The following is a 25,467-nucleotide window of genomic DNA, read 5'->3' as shown; positions in this document are numbered from 1 at the left end:
AGCCTTTAATTTTCACATAAAAAGTCATTTCAAAAGTGTCAAGTTATGGATTGGGTTATGATTTTTATAATGCCCTAAATTCCCACGTGGGAAGCCTTTGCAGAGGTAGCAAGTTATGGATGTAATTTTGGTTTGAAATATGCCTTGAATTCCCATGTGGGAAGCCTTTGCAGAGGTAGCAAGTTATGGATGGAGTGATGGTTTGAAATATACCTTGAATTCTCGCGTGGGAAGCCTATGTAGTCATGGATTTGTTTGTGTTGTGTTGCTAATGGCTCATAGAAACATTGTTAAATAATTGTGTTTCTTTGAAGGGGAGATGGGAATCCTTTTTGGATGATGAAAAGAGAAGTCTTAGAACTTTAAATCTTCTTGGGGAGGATTTCAAAAAGAAGATGAATGAAGCTTTAAACAAGGAAGAAGAAAAAATGAGAGATAGCGGATATAAGTATCTTTCTATTGCAAATCCTGCACATGGTGAGGAGTTTTTTACTATGCTATTTGACAAGGCTTGGTATGACAAGACAATGGTAGGGATCACTCGGTATAAATTATACAGCTTGTGCACTGCAAAGATCACAATAGAGAGGTATGTTTTATTTCATCTTAAACTCTGATTTGTCATTTTAATGTGCATTGTAATTAGTAGATTAATTTTTGGATTGACGATTGTAAATTTATTCAATAGACGCAAATAACGTCTTCACATGATGATTTTGACCAAAGTTAAGGACTCCAAGGGAGGTCATTTTGTAGACTATAAGAAACTTAAAGCCTACATCAGGCAAGAGACCTATTGGCAGGGAATGTTTGGTGAAGCAACAATTATTATTTCTAAGCTCGAGGTGGAGGGGGCTTTGTTGCCAAAAACATTTGAGGTCTTTTTTAAGGCATCTAGGAAGACACATGTTTCATTGGCTTATACTCATGTTTTGGCAAACATGAAGAGTGCTTCAGATTATGCCTCTTTACCCGAAGTGATGCATGCAAGCAAACGTCTTGTGTATAGGTATTGGATTTCTTAATACTAATTTCACTTCATGATGTATTTTATTGTCTCTTTTTTATATTTATTTTTCATTTAGATGGCTATTGAATTGTATGCGGCTGAGGGGATGATAGAGTCTATGCCAAAGGATGTACAAGAATGGTTAGATAAAGAGGATGAGAATACTATGTTCTCGTCAACACTCTTGGAAAAGGGTATTACACCTTGGGAGTGCTCTTACTGTCCATGGTGGTTGGAGTATCCCCTAGGTGTTATCCCAAAGAGCAAGCAAGAGATTCATGCTTGTAAGTGAACTACAATCTCTTGTATGAACTACTATATTTTGGTTAAAATAGAATTTTGTTGATCTTTTTTTGGTGAAATTTTGTATGGGAAGGTTTTTTGAAAGAGAATCCCATCTCTAATGACGGTGTAATCTCACCCCAAGGTACACACATTGAGCCATCCACCAAGCCACCCTCACATGCAAGGAAAGGTAAAAAAAGTATAGAAAAACCCTCCCAATGTGTGCCTATAGATGTTGATGGTGAGGAGAGAGCTTTCCAATTTCTCTTCCACCAAAAAGATCCACCTTAGCATCAGAGTCTTGCTTCTCTTAGACTATTATGAGTCGTTCTCTATATGAGTGGATGCCAGAAAAACCTACCATAGGTAGAAGTTCTTTGCTTATATATTTGCTTTTTATTACTCTAGTTATTGCTTGCATTAACCGTTAACATGTCCTATGGTTTTCTAAGCATTCTTTGAGATTCTAAGCAATTGAAAATTGCATGGTCATGTTTAGGAGAGGAGTTTATTACATGTGTGGATGCTTTGTTATTGGATGTGGAAGCAATTGATGACATAGCATGGCATAGGTAAGACTTGCATATTTCTCTAAAAAGTTATCTTACCATAATTTACTCCTCTTACCATAATCATTTGGTTTGTGTTAGTATTGAAATGTGGTTCAAGAAAACAACAATATATGATGGGTGTGAGTATGCATTGAAGGGAGAAATCTTCCAATATGTGGCAAGGTTGATCTTTGAAGACTTCCCTACATCCATGTTAGTTGATGTTATTCACAATCACACTACAGGTGAACTTTTTTAATGTCATTTGGGAGGCTTCGTGTTCGTTATAGAATGCATATATATTATGATGTAATTTTTCATTTTAACTTGAGTGTGTAGGTAATGTAAAAGTTGTTCCTGAGTGGAACCACTTTTCCACTGCCTTGGCGAGTGGTGTCATGGAAATTGCCGATGTTCACTTGGCAGACGAGGGTTTCTTGGTGACTTTGTCTCTTGTGCAACATTTGGAGGATCTTGTCATGCAAGATAACATATTTAGTTTGCAGCTCCATCGCTCATGGACTTTGATGTGTGATGGGGGATACTTGCATCTAGAGACTGGTGAGCAGGTGAGGTTGCCTTCCCTATGTGAAGCTTGCGTATGAAATTTAGAGTTCTTCTCTTTAAGTGATTTGTTCTCTCCTTTCATAGGTAATGGATCTCACTCTTGGTCTATTTTATCTTAAGAATTCTCAAAGCATTACACCTCATTATGATAGAAAGGTTGGGGAGGATGTTTCTCCCGAGTTCTTTCCTGCCTCAATAAGCTACCTCACAGAGTCTCCACCTCGTTCAACTAACGATTATACAAGGTTAACTGGAGATTTGATTCGAGGGGGAGCAGAGCGTACTGAGACTTTTTACAGGTAAATTTCTAGCCATGAACCTTTGTGAATGCTGCAGCACACACATTTTGATAGTTCTATGCAAGCTCTTGTCGTCAAACTTTGATTATTATGTTTGACACAATCGGTTGCTAGAAACATTCACATATGAGGACGACCATGTTATGGACATCTTTGCTGGGTGTGGTGGCTTGGGGCTTGCTTGCATAAAGGAGATCCTTCATTGTCTAATGTTAGAGGGTGATTTCTTTGTCTTCTCTGAGTGCTTAGAGAAGAAAGTTTGTGGTCCTCCTCCTGAGGAGACTCAAACTAGTAGATAGTTACTTCCATTGGTGGACAATTATTTTTGTGACTTGACTCTATGTATTGTTTGAGATAGTTTTTTTTTTAATGCAACAACAACAAATGGAGATTGTGGGTTTTTCCCTTGTCCCCACAAGGGTTTTTTCACCCCAATTATGGTACTTGATTTGGGATGATGTTTCATATCTCAAATCGAAGATCAATCTATATGTTGTTCAATTATGGGGAAAATGTTGTGTTTCTCATGTCATTATCTTGTTCTTGTTGTTCTTATTGGGGTTTAGGGTAATGCAAGCAAATGCCTACTCAATAATCATCATGTGTAAGTGTGTGTGTGTAGTGCGGGGGGGGGGGGGGGGGATCTCTTAATGCTCTAGACTTGCATCTCTCTCTCTCTCATATTCTCTCTATAGAACAAACAAGATAAAGACTCATTACTAGAGTAGACTTCAATTGTCCTCATACCAAAAATTCAAATATTTCACTTTGTTCTCTCTCTCTCTCTCTCTCTCTCTCTCATATTCTCTCTAATTGCTTGTAGAGCAAACAAGATAAAGACTTGTTGCCAAGGTAGACTTCAACTTATCCCATGAAAAAAATTTAAATATTTTGCTTTGTTCTCTCTCTCTCTCTCATACGCTCTCTAATTGGCTTATAATGTGAACAAGATAAAGACTCGTTGTTAGAGTAGACTTCAACTTACCTCATACCAAAAATTCAAATATTTTACTTTGTACTAAAATTCTTGTGGATCATAAACATAGACTTTGTGATGATCTTTCTTATAAATACTACATATATGACATTGCAGTATCAATATATGGATATTGATATGGCTAGTTTTTAAAATCAAATCCATGTTGTATTACTATGTCCCTTAATTGTGTTACAAACATGTAGAGCACAATGTTTTTACTACGCACTTTATCCTAGTTCAAAAGCTATATACCTTAGTATGTGGAAAAGGTTACATCTAGTTTTTCTACCCACAAAAGTCTCTAACTTTGTAAAGAAAGCTCTAAATGAAAAGCTCCTATATTTAATAACCCCGTATGACACTAGATAAAGATCTTGTTGTTTCCTATAATTTCTCTCGAGCTTGTGAAATCTTAGCTATAATAGCCTTTAACTTTTAATGGTACTAAGATCTAATTATATACCTCATAGATTTACTTGCATATTTCACACTTAGAGATTTGTGAGAGTCATTACTACCCCACTCACTAGTCACTTTTTGCTTTGCTTGCACTCTTGTTACCACCTTGAGTGGGGGGATAATAAATTTGTGAGCTTTTATTATAGAGCTTTTTTCAAACAAAAAGAGCTTTTTCCATTGCATGCTCAAAAAGTGGGAGGGGAAGCTAATTGAGTACTACCTATGAAAAATGTGAGGAGAATGATAATCAATGGAGCTTGAATGATGCATAGATAGATAGATAGATAGAGAGAGAGAGAGAGAGAGAGAGAGAGAGAGAGAGAGAGAGAGAGTCAAGAAGGGGTTAATTTCTCCTATGAACTTACAGAGAATATGCATATAGAAGGGTATTTTAAATTGAAAAAGATAAACTTTTGGTACATAAGGGGTCTTTTTATTGAGAAAAGTGGTACATAAAGGGTACATAAAGGGTCTCTATATAATTCAAAAAATTTGGAATAGGGGGTTTTATAAATACCTGTTGAAGGCACGTGCTATGCAAGATCTCTATATAGTGAACCCCCCCGGGCAATCACTCTTGTAAGTCCATATAATGCCTCTATTTTGGCATGTGAGGGTTTTCCTCACCTTCAGAGAGTGGTCTTGTTATCACTCTCGAATCCCTCAATGGGATTTTCCTCGTCTAGGCTTACACGTGCTACACTATGGACTCTTTGGGTTACATGCTTTGCAACCATGGTTTTTGGGTTGTTATTTTTACCATTTATTGTAAGAATATGGCCTTTGTAGGCCTTTGAGCACGTTATTGGGCAATAATTGATTGGTTCCTTTGGAGCAATTCTCTCTAGGCCATCTATGTGCCTCATATTGCATCTAACATCGTGGCAAGAACATGGGAGTCATAGAAGAGAAAAATGGTCAATGGTGGAGGGGTTCGAACATTGTTCAACATTAAAAGCATTAGAAGGATCACCGAGAGCTTTTTCATAGGGAGAATCTTTTGACTAGGCCCAGAGAAGGTGAATATGGTAGATTTTATTATGTGATCTGGATATGTGTGAAAGTCTATGAGAACTAATATTTGAACTCGTAACTTTTAGCAAATGTGTATCGGATCTTGATGGTGTAGATGAATGAATCTTAGTACTAGGATCTCAAAGTGGATTATGGAGTTGCAAGAGTTTCAATACTCTTTCAAGGTAGAAGATAGTGTGCGTGCACAATTGGCAGGGATTCTCACTTATAGGGTACATGAGAAGGAAATTAAGGTGTCTCAAGTAAAGACCCTACCATTGCCACCACCAAAAAGTATTCCCAATGCTTTTACCTTGTTCTTTGATGGAGCTTTTCGACGAGCCACAGGAAAAGTAGGGGGAGGGCTAGTGTTGCTCAACCCAAGTGGAGAGGTGGTCATGAAAGAGAAGTTCAATCTACCAAGTTCAGCTAGCAACAATGAAGCAGAATACGACACACTAATTCATGGTTTGAAGATGTGCATTGGCCAAGGGATACAACGCCTCATGGTAAAGGGAGATGCACTTCTCATTGTTAAACAGATTTTAGGCATTTGGGCATGCAAGAATGAAAGCTTACGGACAAAAGTTCATGCCATTCGTAGATTGTTTAATCAATTTGAAGAAGTGCAACTATATCATATTCCTAGGAAACAGAATGAAGATGCCGATTTACTTGCACAGCAAGTAGTTACATGTGTTGAGAAAGAAGTGCAGGTCATCATGGTGGCAGCAGCTGTCAAGCAACCGAGATACCAGGGATTGGAGTCATTGGCTCCCATTATTGGCTACATTTTGGAGGGTGAGTTTCCACAAGACTTCACGAAGGCTCAGAAGAGGAGACTCATGAAGAAGGCAAGTTTCTATCTCTTCCTAGAAGGCTCCCTCTATCAAAGAGGGAAGGATCAAGTGTGCAGAAGAGTACCAACTATCGAGGAAATTCCAGCCATTCTAAAAGGTTTGCATGAAGAGGCATGTGGTGGTCATTTTGCCCAAGAATCAACTGTGAAGAAGATTTTGCTTGCGGGGTATGTTTGGCCAAGCTTGCATGTGGATGTTCAACATTGGTGTAAAAGCTGTCACAATTGTTAGATAAATGGAAATAGAAGGTTGGTGCATGGCCCGAGGCAAATAGTTCTTGCAAATGGACCCTTTGAAAAGCGGGGCATTGATGCTATGGGTCCTCTACCTAGGACAAAAAATGGTAAAATCTACATTCTAGTGGCTGTAGACTATATGACTAGGTGGGTGGAAGCTCAAAGTGTGGCAAGAGTGAATGAGAGGACAGTTAGCAAGTTTGTGTACAATCACATTTGTTGCAGATTTGGCACACCTTTGGAGATTGTTTCTGATAATGGTCCAGGGTTTAGGAAGGGCTTGCTCACAGAAGTTTGTGAAGAGCTTCACATTCTACATCGTCATAGCACACCATACTACCCACAGTCAAATGGTTTGGTGGAGAAGGCTAATGGTGTCATTGCAGGAATCATTAGAAAGATGGTGCAAAACAAGACAAAATTATGGGATGACTTCTTGGATGGTGCCTTGTGGGCATATCGAACCACATATAGGGAAGCCACGGAGTTCACACCATTGCACTTGGTCTATGGTCAAGAGGCTTTGCAACCTATCAAGCTCAACATTCCAGCAATGCGACTTCATGGCAAAGGAGCACAAGATGATCAAGAGGTATGGATGGATCGACTTCTTACGTTAGTGGAGCTTGAGTGGAAAAGAGAAGCAGCATACGAGTGCTACAAGAGGAAAGCCACACAAGCGAAAGAAACGCACGACAAGAAACTGAAGGACAAAGGCATCAAGGAAGGAGAGCTTGTGCTAAGGTATGACAATCGACTTGACAATCGTTTTGATGCCAAGTTTGAAACTAGATGGCAAGGGCCATACATAGTCAAGAAGTCTTTCAATTCTAGGTACTACCAGCTTATGGACTTGAATGGTAAAGAGCACTCCAGGAAGGTAAACGGCTATCGCTTGAAGCCTTACTTGAGTTGCCTTCTATCAAAGGATCTACCAAAGCAAAAGGCAACTATCTCATGTAAGTATTGTTACATGAAGCATGAGTGTAACTCTAGCCAAAATTCTGAGGGGCCAAACAATAAAGATCTCGTCAAGGACTCTGAAGCACTCTCTTTGGAAAAGATGCTCTATGATGGTACATGAATATACCATCATCCAGGGGGAGGGCTAATGATAGCCGTTTTTCGGCTCTTTGTAATTGCCACAGTGAGTTACCTCACCCTACCAAAATCACCCAAACACTGTGGCTATCCCTACCATTTCACTGTACATAGGCGTGCGTGAGTCACGGGACTTTTCCCATATCTTCTTAAAAAAACCCTCAATTAGCTAGTCATTGGGCTAGTTGAGCCAAAAAAATAAAAAAATAAGAAATATAAGTATATTATGGCCCATGTGTGTGTAAATATTGCATTGTATATAGGGCCTAAATAAAAAGATTTTTCGTAATTATTTTGGTATTTATTTAAATATTTCTACGTAGGATGTGTTATTTATGCTCTGTACATTGCCTCACCATTACCACAATTTTTCTTACCATTTTTCATATTCTTTATTCCATATAGAAATATTTTCATGTAAGCTTCTCTTATATTTGGTGTAACTCCACCCCAACAAAAATCCAAAAAAACTAGTTTTATTTATGTGTATATTTTTTCACTATTGTGATTTTTCCCTTCCTACATCTATTTTGTTTTTTTTTTTTTAAAATTAGAACACCAAAAATATTTATCTTTTTATGGTAGCCTCATAATGAGAGAGATTTATTTTGACCCCTTTATATTTTTTCCACCTATATTATTTATATTTGACATGTACATATATTTTTTAGACCCCTCAATATTTGATTTTCTTAGTTGTACTATTCACTTATATCATGCTCTCAACAATATCTTCAATTATAGACCTACCAAATAAGGTCAAGGGTAGGTGGCATGCATACATGCACTATGGAGGGCTCACTCTTGGAGGTATTCAAAAGAATCATCCAAAGAAGGACCCCACAAGGACCTTGTGTAGTGGAAAAAAACGGTCGGTTTTGCTGAATTGTTAAAGTTCACTTGCTCTCCGAATTTGAAAAGGTGATACAAACAAAAGTTGTAGCTCGTGGGCTGAACTTTTGCCTCAAATTTTTTCATATTTTTTTGAGCTACGAGTTGTGAGCTATGATTTTATTAGTGGACCCCAGTTTTCCCATGTTATGCAGCCACACTCTCTCTTCCACTTTATCATTTTCCTCTTTCACACACACGTCTCCACTCATCATCCCCACCTCTCTCACCACTCCTCTCTGCACCCTACTCACCTTCTCCTCAACCTTGAAGAATAAGAGAAACCATGGTGAACTCATACCTCCCACACACAATTCCATTCCAAAATTGACCACCTAGTCTCATTTTTCCTCCTCCAATTTACCCATATCTATCAAAAAAACCACAAAATTCAGCCTCTTCTCTTAAAAGACAGCATCATGGTGGTTGATTACTCAGCTTCAATTACCTTGTCTCTCAAGGAAGGTCAAGAGTGGAGAAAAAATGTACCGTCAAAGCTAGTGGACCGTCAACAAGCGTCAAAATTGGCCCTACTCAAGACACTTGGAGCATCAACCTTGTAAGAAATCCACCTTTTCTTACCTCTTAAGATTTTTTCTTCCTTATTTGTATCCTACATGGATACTCCCATTGTAAATATCCAATTCCATTTGTAAATTAATACTAACTCTACTAACACTAACCCACTATGAAAAGTCCTATCACCTCCATTTCTCTCCTCTCTCTTTCCCCACCAACTTCTTGATAATTCCAAGCAAAAGAAATTAGATAAATTGCTGAAAATCTAACCCAACCATGGTTAGAGGAGTAACCCTAGCCTTCAAAATTGCTATAAAAGGAGGGTGTAGCTAGCACAAAAGGGGAGAGCCATAAGCAAGAGCACTATGCTATAGCTTGAGAAGCCAAGCTCAACCTCTCTAGAAGGAGCTCTTGAGTGGAAGCTCATTGTCTTATGCATGTGCATGTGTTGTAATAGGGGATTAGCAAGGGAACTCTATGCCATTGTAAGAGAGAGAGAGAGAGCGATCATTCAATTGAGAGTAGGAAATCTATCATTTCTCCTACTAGTGTAAGCCCAACATTTGCTGAATCAAGGAGGGTGGATTTGGACTAAGCATGGATATTTTGTCTCCCTTCCAACGTGAAGTAATGGACAACAATGATGCGTAAGTGTCTTGGTGTTTTTTGTTAAGTTCTTGATAGCTTGTCTCTGGTGTTGTCATCAATCTAGCCATAAATCCCACATACTGTAAGAGGGCGACAGGGTGGAGAGGACTCCCCTGGCTTTAAGACAGTGATTGGGGTGGCTTTTCTTGTGATGTGTTGTGGTGAAATGTATGCAAGCTATGTTGAACAAATACTAAGTTCACTTTGATTTGTCATGACAGATTTGTAAGAAGGTATTAATGCAACAAGCACCCCCTCCCCCTTTCTCTCTCTTTCTTAAATATATAGTTGTGTTTGCTTGATCATTGCCGATACGTTTCAAAGCAGCCCGAGCACTATCTCTCTCTCTCTCTCTCTCTCTCTCTCTCTCGTGTTTTAGTGTGTGAGAGTGTTCCATTGGTGTTAGGGTTAGTGTAAATTCCTTGCTTGTTTGTAGGTTGCTCTAACGATTCTCCTCTTTTGCATCCTAGTTTGCTCTTAAACTAGGTGGTGCCCCTTGTGTAGTTGGGATTTGGCTGTGGGTTTGTTGTTTTGGTTTGTGTTGTGTTGTGCCCCAGCCCCATTGAGCAGCACGGGAGCCTTGAAGGGTGTCTAGAGGCCACTCTTCTTGTTGCCCGCCCCGGACCGCCTCAATATATATGTATGTATATATGTGTATGTGATCTCGCAATGCTAATGAAGGTGGCTTGGGAAGCTTGCAATGATGAGTATTATTAGCTGAATAAAAGAAGGATGGCAAAGGAGATTGTCATGTATGAAAGTTGATGAAGGCACAAATTAGTGATTCATGAGTAGGAAAATATGGGCAACCACGTGTTTGGTAATTCAATTGATGTGGGCCTGCTATTAGAGGGCATAATGGTGCAAAAAGGTGGGAGTGGAGCACGTGGACAAGACTACAAAGAAGTGGTTATTCTAGGCAAGTTTGCAACAGAGTTTTGGGATCTATTGAGCCTCTTATTATTCTATCCATAGATCAAAGGAAAAGAACTAACGACATGAATACTTACCCTTGTGTTGAAGCTAACGGTATATAGGATATTTATTTTCCCTCGACATGTTTTTTTCTTAAAAGATTAGATGCATGTAAAACAAGAATACTAAAGTTTTTGTAGCAGATGGCAGGTATAACTAAAAATAATATGTCTTTGCCAACATGAAACTAGACCAAGAATTAGACATCCGCATAACCTCACCTTCTAGGATATTAAAACAAGAGGGATGCCAATGAAAACAATGCAAAAGATTGGCAATGACAAGGCTTAATATGGTAACAACTAAATGGTTACCTCGCCATCCTCTGTGGCCTCTCTCAAAAGGTATAAGCAACCAAATTATACAGCTTTGTCCTCCAAAGATCCCCACATCATTGGATGAACACCAACCAAGAACCTCTGAGGCTTGAACTCATGGGCTACTTCCCACAAGATTTCATCTTTGCCAATTGCCCACACATTCACAAAAAGGAGGATATCTCTTGGCAAGGAAAAGCGAACAATCCCAATTGGATCCCTAGCCAGGTATGCCAAGCTATTAAAACGGGATTCCTCCACTTTCTACCCGCATTGTAGCAGTGCAATTATTTCCTCTTGAAACTTAACTAGCCAACTTTGATTTTGGGGCACACAATAGCTCTGCCATCGCCCACTCTATAGATACCATTGTGCTATATGTACTTCCAGTTAAAATTTTTGTGCACAACTACGACATGGACATGGATTCCTTTAAACCTTAGAGCTGCCCAAGTCTTCTCATGCACAAAGTACTCATAGCAATAACAAAACCACATAGTCCATGGATCCCACACATGGTGATGATGATGAGAATAGGTTTGAAGAGGTGTGGATGATCAAGTGCTTCTCCACACTAGGAAGGCCTCTCCCTACTACCACATCCTCTCAACCCCTGAAGATAATGTACACTAAACTCTTGTAGCTCCCCACTGGCACAGCCTTGGAAGATCTGTAATAAGCACCTCACGAACGCATCAACCAATGCAAAATTTTCACATGGACTACATATAACAAGCATCCAACATGCTCAAAGACTTTGAAAAGCATCACTCTTAGAGACCTTTCTTGCCAATGCATATATGGACTGATTTTGGATGATTGCGGTGGCTTCTATAGTCTTCTTTCTCTCAAAGTGCAGCCATATTTAATGAAGGTATTTGACGTACATTAGAAATGCAGGGTGCGATACTACTAACACTTTTTGCATCAATCCTTTCACTACATCTTGCAACACCTTGTTATTAGTCGTGCCCATTAATTACCATCTCAAAAAGAATTGGCGGTGGTCATTAATCGCTATGCAAACACGTCCTCGACAAGACAAATGTGAAAATTGAAGCTTAAAACCATGGAGGCTGTCCTTTCACAATGTTGGCAATCATATCATTGTACAATCATGTTTTGTATCCGTTATAAGCAACAAGTGTAATGGGCACGTCTAGTACTTTTGACCTCAATTGGAGTCAAATCTTGCTCGTAGTCGAGGACTACATACGCCAGCTTCTCCTTCATGTCCCACACGATCTCCCGTTCTGTTGTCGTTGTTGTAAAGGAGTAGACTCTCTTTGTCAAAATCTTCATCAGTGCGTCTATAAGGTTCCTTCCCGCCAAGTCTTGCCGCAGGATTGCATGCAGAAGGGCATAGCTGCATGGATGGACATGCATTTACATAGATCTTTGTGTATATGTGTGTGTGTGTGTGTGTGTGTGTGTGTGTGTGGAGACATGTATTTCAAAAGAAAGTGTGTAGAGGCATACCCTTCATAGATGGGCACTGCATGGGTCACCCCGTCTCCAGAGTCCAACACAATTCCTGGTTACACATATAGAACATTCAGTAAATGGTAATGCCATATGCATTAGAAGCCAGTGCAACAATCTTATTTTTGAAATTAACATCTGATTCATGTTTGTATGCTAAAACCATGGAGGAAATTGGGAGAGAGCGATTACCTGTAGTACGTCTTCTCACATAGAGAGAAAAGACTACATGGATTGCAACATACATGGCCGGAACATAGAAAGTCTTGAGCATGATTTGTGTCATCTTCTCACGATTCACCTTTGGATTAAGGGGAGCTTCTGTGAGGAGGAAAAGGTGCTCCTCCGGTGCTACTATTAGCTCATTAAAGAAAGCGTGGTGCCACAATTTTTTCATATCATCCCAGTTTGTAACAATGCGGTGGTAAATTGGGTACTTGAGTGTCAGAGTACCTCTCTTGGATTGTGCCTCATCCCCCACATAAGCATCCTTTTGCCTCATGCCGACCATTATACCGGCATGTCTTGGCCTCCCCACAATGCTCAGAAACACTGCTCTTGGTGCATCATCCCTCGCAAATCCATCCTGCACATGCACATGTCATCCACAACACTAATTCTTTTGAATCCTGTTTTTCTAGACTGCAAAGAGATGTTGGTCCATTGCATTCAGCGATCTACAAAGTCGGGATTGATCTCTGCGTCCATCTGCATTCAGTGTCTGGTATTTTTGACCTCAGCGTCCATTTGCATTCGATGTGTAAAGTTGTTAGGACATTGATTTTCTTTTGGACGTGTTTGCATGAAAGCACGCGTGCGCGGGCACACACACACACACACACACACACACACACACACACACACACACACACACACACACACACACACACACACACACACACACACACACACACACACACACACACACACACACACACATGCAAGACAGGAAACCGCATGTGCCATATAAAATCCTGCACTCTTTGTATGAACTTGTAGTGCTAGGCCTGTACTTGTATGAACTTGTGCATGTGCTAGGTGTTTGGGTGTTGATTCCAGCTTTTTGAACGCGCACGCTCCTTGATGAACGATGTAGCATGTCTTTGCATTTCCATACATAGAGAATCACATCTATAGAGGATGGGCCGGGGGTGGGGTTTGTGTGATCATGTTCTGCAGTCGTTATAAGAAGCGAGGTAATGGGCATGCATAGGGAATCACATCTCCAGAGGATGTGGGTGGGGTTTGTGTTGTCGACAACGTCAGCTCGCCCCGTTTATCACCTCGCCATCATGCCGTGTAGCAGGAGCCTTGGTCTCGTCATCTGTACGGCACCAATTGCTCAGCCCATGCCTTGCCAAAAATGACTCGTCTTGCAGGCTGGCCTTGACCTGCGGTCCCTTCTTCCGGACCCCAAGCATTACCCCAGCGGCCCTCCCCCCTCTAGTTAAGCCGTCACCTAGCCTCTGTCTCCTGCTCACCTTCAAGGCTCTTCCACCTCATCACGTCTCTCCGCAATCTGCTTATGAAGGTGCTTTTCTCTCTGCCCTGCTTGGCGGCTCTCTGATGCCCCAGTTGACGTGCCCCCACCCTCGTCCTCTCCTGCTCGCCAACTTCTCTTCCCTTAACCAGCACTGTCTGCTTTTTTTTTTATTGGCCCTCGCGTGCTCTTGCTTTGTCTCCTGTCGCTGGGGCAGTTGGGTGCTAATTGACGGCCCCTGCACCGCCAGTACCTCTTTCCTCTACTGCTCGAAGGCAACCTGTGTAGCCCGACTCATGATGCTCTCATCCCTCCTCCTCCTCTTTCTGACAGCCCTCCCGTCTTCGTTGTGCGGTCACACATGCCTGCTTGTCATCCTCTTACTGGTTCAATGACGTTTTCTGCTGCCTGTCAATCCCTGTGCTAAGTGTAATGGGAGTAGCTACCCGGCCTCTAGTTGCTAGCATCACCACCTTACCAACAACTATCTCCAATGTCTGCTCTAGCTGCTAGCATGTTCAAGAGCTCACAATCCGTCCGCGCGCGTGCGGACGGTCTGCGAGCTCTGCTAAGGATCTCACGTTTCCTCTCATTGACACGACTATCAATTTGTTCTAAAAAAAGTTACCAGAATAGCCTTAAAATATTGACATTTTGTAGGGGAGTCTCACGTTTTCTCTGACTGTGTCAATAAAAGTAACCAAAATACTCTAAAAAATTGAAGATTGGGTAGGAAAAGAGCTCGCAGTCCGTCTGCGCACACGCGGATGGATTGCGAGTTGTCAACGATGCACGGAGTCAAAAACTCAGATGACAAAATTATGAGACTGATTGCAAGAAGCCCAACCGAAACATATTTTTCTAATGTTTGGAGACTTATTGCAAAGGAAAATTCCTGAAATACCCCTTAAAATTCCAAACCTTCTCACAATACCCCTTGTATTTTTCCAAAATTTCCCAAAAAGACTCCTTAAAAATTTCTAGCTCTCAACCGAAGATGACAAAACTATGGCTTTTGATGGACTTGTGGACTCTCAAGCTAAAATGAATTATTCTGAGTAGACAATTTATATAAATATGAAACTTAAGGATGGATCTCTACTATAAAAAAGACACAAAATTTGGAGCAATGCATTAAAATTGACAAAAAGTATTTTGATAACTTTTAAATTTTGAGCGATATTTTGGGAAGTTTCGTGTTTTTCTTAACCATTTTGGTCCCATAATTTTGGAAGAAGAGTTTTTCACTCAGTATGTCATTGAGAGATGAAAGATCGTCCGCACAACTCTACACAATATTCAATTTTGAGCTTGATACGGTAGATAACGATTTTACCAAATTTAGCACAATCCTCATATATTTTTGACCTTGGAAACCTTGAGGAAAGGGGTTGATACTTGTCAGTGGGAACATTTGAAATTGGATAGTTGTGGAAGAACCAATTGAGTATGGCATTGGTACTACACAACACATATATAAAAGAATCTGATAGCAGAATAGCAAAGAATCTAGCACCACAATGGTAAGATTGAAAGTACCCCTAAACAAGTAGCCAATGATACAAAGATGCCTAGCTAGAAAACTTTTGTCGCAATCAAAACCTTCAGTACTACACCTTGATTTATAATCTTATTATAATGATCCAGTCTGTGAACTCTTTTTCTACGAACTCTTAAATTGTCCCGTCTTTTTTGTGAGCTCTTCCTATATGAAGAGCTGGAAGCCAAATTGTTTTGACCTAGATCTTAAAAACCAACCTTTGAGCTCAACACTTACCAGTTACATCACTGAAACATTAAAAATGTTATTCTTCTATAAGCTTCTAGACTATCTACATTCAAGCCATTGGCCTGTGAGCTATTGTTGTATGAATATTTAAAAGCCAAGGCTTCACATACCAGGAGCAAACTTTGGAATACCATTCTTTTAAGTTCAATACTTGTGCTTTATATTTCTTGGGTCTCTTGGGATTGTTTCTACAATGTAAAATTTGTTCTTTTTTCTTATAGTGCTTGTTATATACGAAGACTTTATGGCCAAATTAAATGGTGCCTACACAATAAATAATTTTGAGTTAGTCTTGAGGAGCATGTCTTCACTTAATCAAAACAATTTACACACTCCAAAATTTATGATTTATAATTTTCTATAAGATTCTAAGATGGGTCTATTAAAGTGTTTCTCTAGTTTCCTATAACAAGGCTATTCTTGCACTTGCCCAAGCTGTGCATTTCAAGTGGTGTAAGCTGTCCTTTTGTAAACAATGTAACAAGGATTATGATGTCTATATTTGCATCAATAATGGGTGCCACACTAGGCAGAGCTTTAAATTAGGTGTGACACTAGGTAGTGCTCTTGTATATAGGTGTGCCTTTTTTATGCCTCTAATACCTTAGGGAGAATTTGCTATTACAATATTCATTTTAGAATGCATTGCTTTCAAAGTGTGCCCTAGAAGGTGTAGCTAAAGTAAGATTTAGTTTTTTGAGCTAACGCAGCATATGCAAATTATAGTTTCAAATGTATAAATATCCCCAGGGAGTCCACTATGTAAAAATCACATTACTTATTTGCAAGGCTTGTGTTAGATCTACAATAGATGAAAAAAAACAAAGTTTGATATCACATGTAAGAAGCATCAATAGACTATGTGAATTCTAGGACACTAGTGAAAGATAACTGCAATGAAATTATTTCTAATGAGATTTTATTTTCCCAATCACATTATTGTGCACTCTTTTTGGATCCAAATGTATGTTCTTTATGGTAACGAATCAAATTATAAATCCATAGTCTTTCTCTACGTCTTAAAATAATCAACGGATTATTATCAATGTGGAGCCTCCCTAGGATAATGGTGTCAAATGTGCTTGATCTCCTTGTTGAGTGAATGCTCATGTAACATTTACTCACCAAGTAACTTGTGTGTAGTGGAAAATAGCATGAACATAGTGAGCATTTCATTAGAATAGGTTCCTAATGAGAATAACAAGAGTGCTTGGGTGGAGACAAAAAAAAAAAGTATAGCACCTAGTTAGATAGCATGAAAAATACTTCAAAAGAGAGGAAAATTAAGCTATTGCCAACAATTGAGGACCGGATTACATGGAGCTGGTCCCCCCTCCAAAAGGCTTTGTATTATGGTTTCTCCCATCAAGAGAGACATTTCACAATACAATTCTTTGTGCTCCTTCAACACTAGCTAGTGCAATGAAGATGGAAACTTCATGCACTAAGAAAAACACTTATCAAACACAACATCAACTCCCTTATGGTCTCAGACCCAAGACCTCACACACCTTTGAAGATGGTGAGAGCTAGTGGGGTATGAGAGTAGATTAAGAGGAAGAAGGAGTATTCTTATGAGAAAGATGTACATCTCCTCACATAATCACTCATATTAGCATAGCTTAGCTTAGTAATTAGCATGGTAGAGGAGATGAGCATGCATTGAATCTTGGCTGTTGGTTGGATTTGCGTCACAAAGCCTAGTGTTGCTGGTGTAGGCCTCCCTTCTCACAAGCTTGGAGTATGTGGTAAGATTTTTATTAAACCTTGAGAAGGAGAGAGAGAGAGTCTTCTTGCTCCACAGATGAGATTGTGTGAGTGTGTAAGTGATAATGCCTTTGAAAAATCATCCCACTCTCTCTCTTGGTCGACCCCTCTTTCTATTTGCTCATGCTGCAACCACCCTAATGGTCCTCCCCAAGCCTAGCCAATGGAAATTAAGTAGCATAAGTGATAGCCTTCTGAAATGTGTCCCCCTTTCCCCTTTTGTGAGAGATTTTTCTAATTAATTAATTCAACTAAACTCTCATTGGACCCCTTTGTCTCCTGGCCAATAGGAATCAGGCAAGCCATTGGGTTGTTGAATGCTCATTGGACCCCTTGGGAGACTGTCCAATAGTCTTCTAAAGAGCTTAATTCTTATTGGTTCCTTATTAAGCGATTTTAAATTTATTAAACTAGATTTACTCTAGCCTAATTCTCATTGGTCCACCTCCATGGCCATCCAATAGGATTTGAGTACACCTTGTGGGCATCTAGGCTAGGGAGCTGACATGTGTCCCTCTTTCCCCTTGTGTACAAAGGAAGCTTGTGAGTGTGTGTTGTGTTTCTCTCTCATCCCCTACTTCTTGGGCTCATCCCCTCCTACGTAGGACTTGAGAAGACTTTTTGGGACACACACAAAGCATCCAATTTCCCTAGAGTTTGACCTTTGGGCACAACCTTTGAATTTTGAAACCTTAGCATTTTGGAAGTCTTAATGGGCTGAACCTTAGGGTCTTTTAATCTCATTGTTTCACATTGCTCTTTTGCAGATGGCCCCTTGTTTGGATCCCTATTTTCCCTCCTTTGGATCCCTACTGTGGCCGGTCTGCCAGCTTAACCAATATTCTAGTTTTTTCTCCCCTGGTACTTCCCCATATTAAATGATCAGTTTAACATGAGAAAATCATTTAGGAGAATTAGATATTAGTTATTATGACAGCTCATATGTGAGTTTGGATAATGGATACAAATAAAAGTAGTTAACGATGAAGGGCTCCCCCTTTTTGTAAGGGTTGTGTGCTCTCCTCAATGTGTTTACCACTTTGTAGGTAACTTGAAGTAATTGAGTAGTTTTAGTAAGGGTATGTAGCATCAAGGCAAGTTTTCCTACCATCTATCCATCATATGTGTTATTTAGATGAGTGACATCTCACATTTGTGCATCTTGTTAGAGAGGAGACAAAATAAATAAAGAGTGTAGATGGAGATGAAGATAGAAACAATAAAAATAATTCCATACACTTATCTCTTGTTAACAATGCTTGCTCTCTCTTCTCAGTTTCTAAGTGCCTCCCTTCGAAGTCAATAATTCCCTAGCAATGTAGCTTTGTTTGATAGACTCACAACCTAATGCATAGCAAGGAGAACTTAAAGTGAACTTCTATAGTATAGAAGAAAAGCTTGGTTATGAATGACACAATAGAGGTAACATTTAGAGTCCCTTTACATAGTATCTTCTAGCAATGTATTTTTTTTAAGACACTCACATTGTATAAATTATGGCTTTGGTTGTGAATGACACAATAGAGGGACCGTTTAGACTACTATAAGGTGTGTAGTTCAAGGTCTTGTCCTTCTACATTGGTAGATGCATGAAGATTCTAATTTCTTTGAATCTTAGTATTTTGCACTTGCTCAATGGAAAGGTATTATCTTGGTCTTCTATATCCTAATTTAACAAAGCATACTACACAAGCCTCTTGAAAAGCACTTAGAACAATGGTTTGTGGCATTTAATTGCTAATCATAATCACTAGCTAGTGGAAATCCTCCATATATATTATAGTGTACTTTAAAATGGTTTGTTATGGGAATAATAATAAAGAGTATATTAGGATTGATGTCTTTAATCCAAGTGTATTGGTGTATTATGATTATTAGTGTGTTGAAAAAGATGTTATTTTGGGTGCTACAATGAAAAACTAGCATCATGATAAAAAAAGCTCTAAATTCTCTTTGAAAGCTCTAAATTAGAAGCTTGCAAAAAATAAGCACTCCTTGAGTGGAACTTTTACATCTAAATCAAAACCACTTGAAGAGGGTATGACCTCTACAATGTTCATCATTGCTTTTCCTTATCTATTTGGGTTTTGAGGAAAATCCTAGTACAATGTTTCCATCCAAAATCACCACAATGTCCATAATCCCTACCAATCGCATTAGTAACATTGTTTGCAACATTAGCTTGGTTGGTTGGGAAATTCCTAGCCAAAAGGTCTCCTTGACACTTGAAACAAGGTCCTATGATATTCTCATGGGCATATGACTCTATGATCACTGGTGGATTAGGACTGTATGCATGGTGGTACCCATAGCTCTCCACTTCATGATACAATTGTATCAACACTAAGGCATTCTCTTCTGGGTATTGGTTAAGATATGCATACCTCACAGCTGTCTGGTCTTCATCTGGGAGTGGCGGTTGGTGCCCCAACACCGGTCTTGACCTTTCAACTCTTGGTTGTGGATTTGTTGGTCGTGATACATATCTCGACAGTGGTGGTGCTGTCCTATTCTATTGACTTATTGAGGATTCACTAGTGCATTTGGCTAGTGTTGAAGATTGGGATGATAGGTCCTCTCCCTAACTTGAGCTTTGTTGTAGTAACATTACTCAATGGTACACAATTTTGTCAAGGATATGGTTGTGGAAACATGGATCACTACTGTGTCAGATGATCTCCTCCACATGTCAAGCAACATCTCAAGGGAGGTACTCTGTAGTTGTGGATTCTCAAAGTCTGACTCATCCTCCTCTCATAAGCTCATTTCCAATCTACTCACAGCCCACGGTTTGTTGATACAATGGTGTCATCCTTGATATATTTGCACCACTAGCAGTTGAACATGAATCATTAGAGGTAGTATCAACATCATGTGATACTTCTCCATAGATCTTGCAATTGTCTACTAAATAGATAGCTTATCTTGTGACCTCATCTAAAGTTTCACATTTTTTAAAGTGCATGTCCTTCTTGAGATGTTCGTTCTTGATCCCTTCAATGAACAACACTACTTGGTGGTCCTCCCAAGGTTTTTGTCTCATGGTGTAGATCTCTTAATATATTACTTAAATTGCATGGCGGCCTCTTGTACTCTCTGATTGTCTTTCTTCTTGAAGGAATGGATTTGTGACATTGTATTGTGCTTGATTCCTTGCATGGAAAAATCCTCCATGAAGTCTTGCAACAATAGCACTTCTATATTTCCATAGTCTTCTTTTTTCAAATTCTAGAACCATGTCAGGGTGGTGCCTTCCAAAGTTAATCCAAAACCTTCAAACTGAATGTGGAAATTTGTGATGCATGGGGATCCCTTGATCCATTATACTTCAATGCCATGCATTTTACAACTTGAGATGGATGCAGGGGCCTTGGCTCAACGACACATATCATTACCTGTAAGCTCCTAGGAAAGCTTCCTCATACACTCTATAAGATGCTAGTATTTTAGGTATAACTCTTGATACTTCTCCCATAGTCACATCTGGTATCCCTCTCTCAATAGGGTGTGGCATGGATGACCATGTAGCGACCATAAATCCACCTCTCATAGGAAAAATATTTTCCATGTCTATCGCATACACGTATTTGTACCCATGTCCATTATTGTCTACCAAAATAGGTCGTTTTTTCATTTCAAATTGATAGACGTACATGTACATCCTCTTGATGATTGTCCCATAACTTCTATGTCTTCTACCAAAATAGGTTGTTTTCCTATTTCACACTGATAGAAATACATGTGCATCCTCTTGATGTCTGTAAGCTCCATTGGGTTCACGTCTTCCCTTAGGTAATAGTTTTCCCCTTCTTTGGTCTTCAACTTATATAACCCCACACTATGATTATCAATAAGCACTCTCTCAATCTCTTTCGTGGCTATGAATTTAGCTCTTGGGTAATTTTCCAAAGGTGGTATCTCTATTCCTTCATCAACTTTGTCCTTGGTTCCAGTCATACCCATTGCATCTATGAGATCACCCTCTCTCATCAATGCATTGGTCTCCATTGTCAACAGCGTCTACCATCTTTAGAAACTCAAGGTTTTTGAGCTCCTCATGAACATAGCACATGTTATGGATGTCCACATAAATTTTGGCTCATATACCATTAGTGTAATGGTAGTGATGAATAGCATGGTCGAACTGACTTTTGGTTTCCTAGAGGTACCACCCACATATCCTTCACTATGATAACTCATACTCGTTGCTCTCTTAGTCACAAGGATAGGAAATTCTTGTTCAGATGAAGTGTCTGAGACCACTTCTTTTTGAACGGTTGATAAATCATTCCAAGTCAACCTAATTGACACTCTCTTTAGTAGACACACAACTCACTTGATCTCTTAGTAGTCTTTCACTTGACCTATATAAAGCTCTGGTCCTTACCTCAACAGCATGAGCAATATGTGAATGTGAAACCTAACATGTTACCTAAAACTCTTTAGATCCTTTGGTAGTCTCTACCTCGCTCCAACTCCACTTGTGCACTCAATTCCTTATCTACACAAGACACACAAAACTAAAGTATTTGTTGAGTTAAGTCAAGCTAACAGTTGGGGCACTCATCTTTGAAATCAAGTAAGCATGGCTTGATTTTCAACTCAGTCATCTAGTGCCTCAGTCCATACTTTGGCATCTCTTTCAATATTGACACTCATTTCATTGAAGGACAGAGGGTGCATTTGCTTAAGCAAGAGTTTCTTTTCTTGCACGTCAATGTAGAGAGAATTCTCACAAATTACCCTAGTTAAATTGAAGACTTAATATTTCAAAACCATGGAATGAAAGTAAGTAAACCATAGAAATCACAAACCTCAAATCATTGCATTATTTTCTATATAGTTCATGTACAAGTGTGGCTTATTTACAAGACATCATACATGACATAAGTCTACTTAGAAAAGGTTGATAGAGGCTTCAATAGTAAGAAATGATGGAGGTTTTTCAAAGATCTTTAGGATATGAAGTTGTTTAGTAAGAGAGGTAAGGATGGCGACCTTACAAATTGTATCAGAGCATCCATGTTAAAAATCTATGATGTTTGCATTTTGCAATATTTTTTTACTTGAAATCATGAGTTCATAGCTTAAAAATGTTAATCTTTCTATTTTGTATTACCACTTTATGGATGGTAGTTGTCTGAAAATATTATAGGCAACGTATCACAATGAATGAGACTTTCGTTTCCATCAAAACGTGTTTATAATTCTTGAAAGATTTTTCTCATCCCATATTGATATTGTCTCACCCAATACTTGGGTGCATATGATTCTTTGGGTTCACATATATAAATTCTCCATTGAAGCCCACCAAATTGAACATCTCGAGATTGACTTTCACCAAATCATGTGGATTGAAGAGTTGAAATTGGTCTTGGTCTTGCAATTCCTTGGAGCCCCTCCGACCATCTTGACCCCTGATAGGGTTACAAGCCTAAATCAATGGATTTATAACAAAGTGATTTTCATAATCCCTGCAAATTTTGTTATTGTTGTCAGGAGAATCAACCAAAATCATGGAAATAGAGAATATGTCTCCATGGAGTTCAAGGATTTTTGCAATCGAAGAGGCATTCATAGGTAGTTTACTGCTCCCTACACACCTGCTCAAAATGGAATAGCTAAAAGAATGAATCTCACAATTCAAGCGCAAGTTATCTCTATGATTTTTATGGCAAAACTTACTCCAGAGTTTTAGGGGGAAGTTGTTCATACAGAAGTGCACATTATCAATAGGTCACCTAGCTCTCCTTTGAATTTCAAGATTCCATAGGAATTGTGGAATGGGAAAACACCAAGCTATGAAATTTACGTGTGTTTGGGATGTGAGGCATATGCAAATGTGCCCAAAGAACTTCATTGCAAGTTAGATCCCAGGTCACACAAATGCATTTTTATTGGCTATGGTGCAGATGGAAAGATGGGCTATTGTCTCTGGCACCCAAAATCTTTGCATCTCACATATCATTTTCAATGAATCAAAGATGCACAAGAAGCCCATTAAATAAATTGATTACAGATGTGTTCGATTAGAGGATGTAGCCTCTAAACCAACTCAGTCTAGTAGTGATGCATGTAATCCTCAAGTGCAAGATACTATTATTACTTTTGAGAGAGCAGAGTCCAGCAGTCAGGCACCGGGACACTCTGGGAGAGTATCACATGTGCTCGAGTGGTTTGAGCCAGGTATACACCACATTTTGGTCACTGACAGTGGAGAGCCAATTTAAGCTGCTACAAAGAAGCTACACAGATGGATGATACCATTAAGTGGGAGCAGGCTATACAATCAGAATACAATTTGATTATGGCTAATGAGACATGGGATTTGGTTGAAGTACCACAAGGAAAACATGCGTTACCTTACAAGTGGGTATACAAGAAGAACTATACAATGGAAGATCCTTAGCCTAGGTACAAGGCCCGACTAGCTGTGAAGGGTTTCAAGCAACAAAAAGGTGTGTATTTTGACAAGATTTTCTCTCTAGTAGTCAAGATGACTACACTTCTCACCGTGCTTGGCTTGGTTGCTATCTAGGACATGGAACTTGTCCAAATGGACGTGAAAACAACATTTCTTCATGGGGATCTAGATGAATACGTCTACATGAAACAACCAGAGGGTTTTGTATGTGAAACTCAAAAGCGAACGAGGGAAGAATTGGTTTATAGAATTAAAAATGCACTCTTTGACCTCAAGGAAGGTTCAAGGCAGTGGTACCAAAAGTTCGACAAATTCATGCAGTCTCAGCGTTACATAAGTAGTCAAGAGGATCACTGTTTATACACAAGAAAGTTGAAAGATGGTTCTTTAATCATCTTGATCTTGTATGTAGATGATATGTCGCAGGGAAATCAATTGATGAGATCAATTAGTTAAGCACTCAGTTTTTCATGAAAGACTTGGGAAATGTCAATCACTTTCTTGGTATGTGCATCAAGAGGGATAGGCAACATGGAATTCTTAAATTGTCTCAAGAAAATTACATCCACAAGGTCTTGTAATGTTTTAGTATGCAGAGGGGGAAATCATTGAGTATCCCAAAACTTTGCAAGGAAGATTCTTCCAAGATAGATGTTGAGAAAGAGGAAATGGTGAAAGTGCCATATTCTTCAGCAGTTGGCAGTTTGATGTATGCTAGGGTAGTCACAAGACTAGACATTGCACATGTAGTGAGAGTGGTTAGTAGGTACATGTTCAACCCTGGTAAGAAGCATTGAGAAGCAGTGAATAAAATCCTTAGATACTTGAAGGGTATAGCTAGTAAGTTTTTATGCTTCAGGAACATCAATGCATCTATTCTTGGTTACACGGATGCGGTTATGCGGAATGTGTGGATAGTAGAAGATCCACATCTCGCTATGTGTTCATGTTTGCTGGAGCGACTATCTCTTGGAGATTGTGTCTCCAAGACTTCACGTCTTCATCTACCACTGAGGTAGAGTGTGTTGTTGCGTCTGACGCCAACAAGGAAGCCATATGGTTAGCTCATGTAGTGGGATATTTGGGCATTCACGAGGTTCCAATACTGCATTGTGATAGTCAAAGTGCCATTGCTTTGGCAAAGAATCCGGTGTTTCACTCAAAGTAAAAACACATAGAGGTCAGATACCATGTCATACAAAATGTATTGGCTAGCAAGCCCATTAAGCTTGTCTAGGTTCACATTGATGACAACCTCGCAGATGCTCTCACGAAGATCCTAGCCTCGGAGCGGTTTACACACTGCATAGAGTTTTATGGGTGTAGGATGAAGCCTAGGTGATGCTTCATCGACTTTGTATAAACTAACTATATTGATGTCACTATTGGCCACCCTCACCTTCAAGTGGGAGGTTGTTGGGGTGTAGGCTAGGTGGCCATGGGAACCACCCCTAACTTCATTTTCTTTATAATGAAATATAGGGAGAGAAAGTGAGAGTTGACTTGCACTCTCACATTCTAATCCACTAACCCAAGCACTTGTCTCTGCTTCTCCTTCTTCCCAATTCCTCCTCACACACTCTCCCTTGCTAGTGCACCTATGCACACACGCATCCGCATGCACGCTACAAAAAGTTATCCTATGCACACACGCATCCGCATGCACGCTACAAAAAGTTATCCTTAATTTTAAAGAGTATTATTGTGATAAGAAGGCCACCACCCCTTCTAATCCAAGTGTTAGAAAGATCCCCTAAAAAAATTTAAATATTCAAAACATGATTTAACCAGATAAGTTATGCATCTTTCTCACTG

General features: G+C 39.4%; 1 protein-coding gene across 1 annotated transcript; it reads right to left on the bottom strand.

Annotated features, from left to right (window-relative positions):
* Nucleotides 1-11,284: 11,284 nt before the first annotated feature.
* Nucleotides 11,285-12,939, bottom strand: LOC147428536 (actin-66-like). The gene is made up of 6 exons (XM_086496307.1): nt 12,928-12,939; nt 12,709-12,778; nt 12,385-12,543; nt 12,190-12,244; nt 11,884-12,076; nt 11,285-11,380 (listed from the first exon to the last, which is right to left on the bottom strand). The coding sequence occupies exons 1-6, from the start codon at nt 12,937-12,939 to the stop codon at nt 11,285-11,287; spliced, it is 585 nt and encodes a 194-aa protein (XP_086352433.1).
* Nucleotides 12,940-25,467: the final 12,528 nt, after the last annotated feature.

Source organism: Adiantum capillus-veneris, chromosome 23 (assembly GCF_014529385.1).
Source record: "Adiantum capillus-veneris isolate H3 chromosome 23, ASM1452938v2, whole genome shotgun sequence".
Taxonomy (NCBI): domain Eukaryota; kingdom Viridiplantae; phylum Streptophyta; class Polypodiopsida; order Polypodiales; family Pteridaceae; genus Adiantum; species Adiantum capillus-veneris.
Note: the sequence above shows the minus strand (reverse complement) of the source record. Positions and strands in the feature narration are given on the sequence as shown.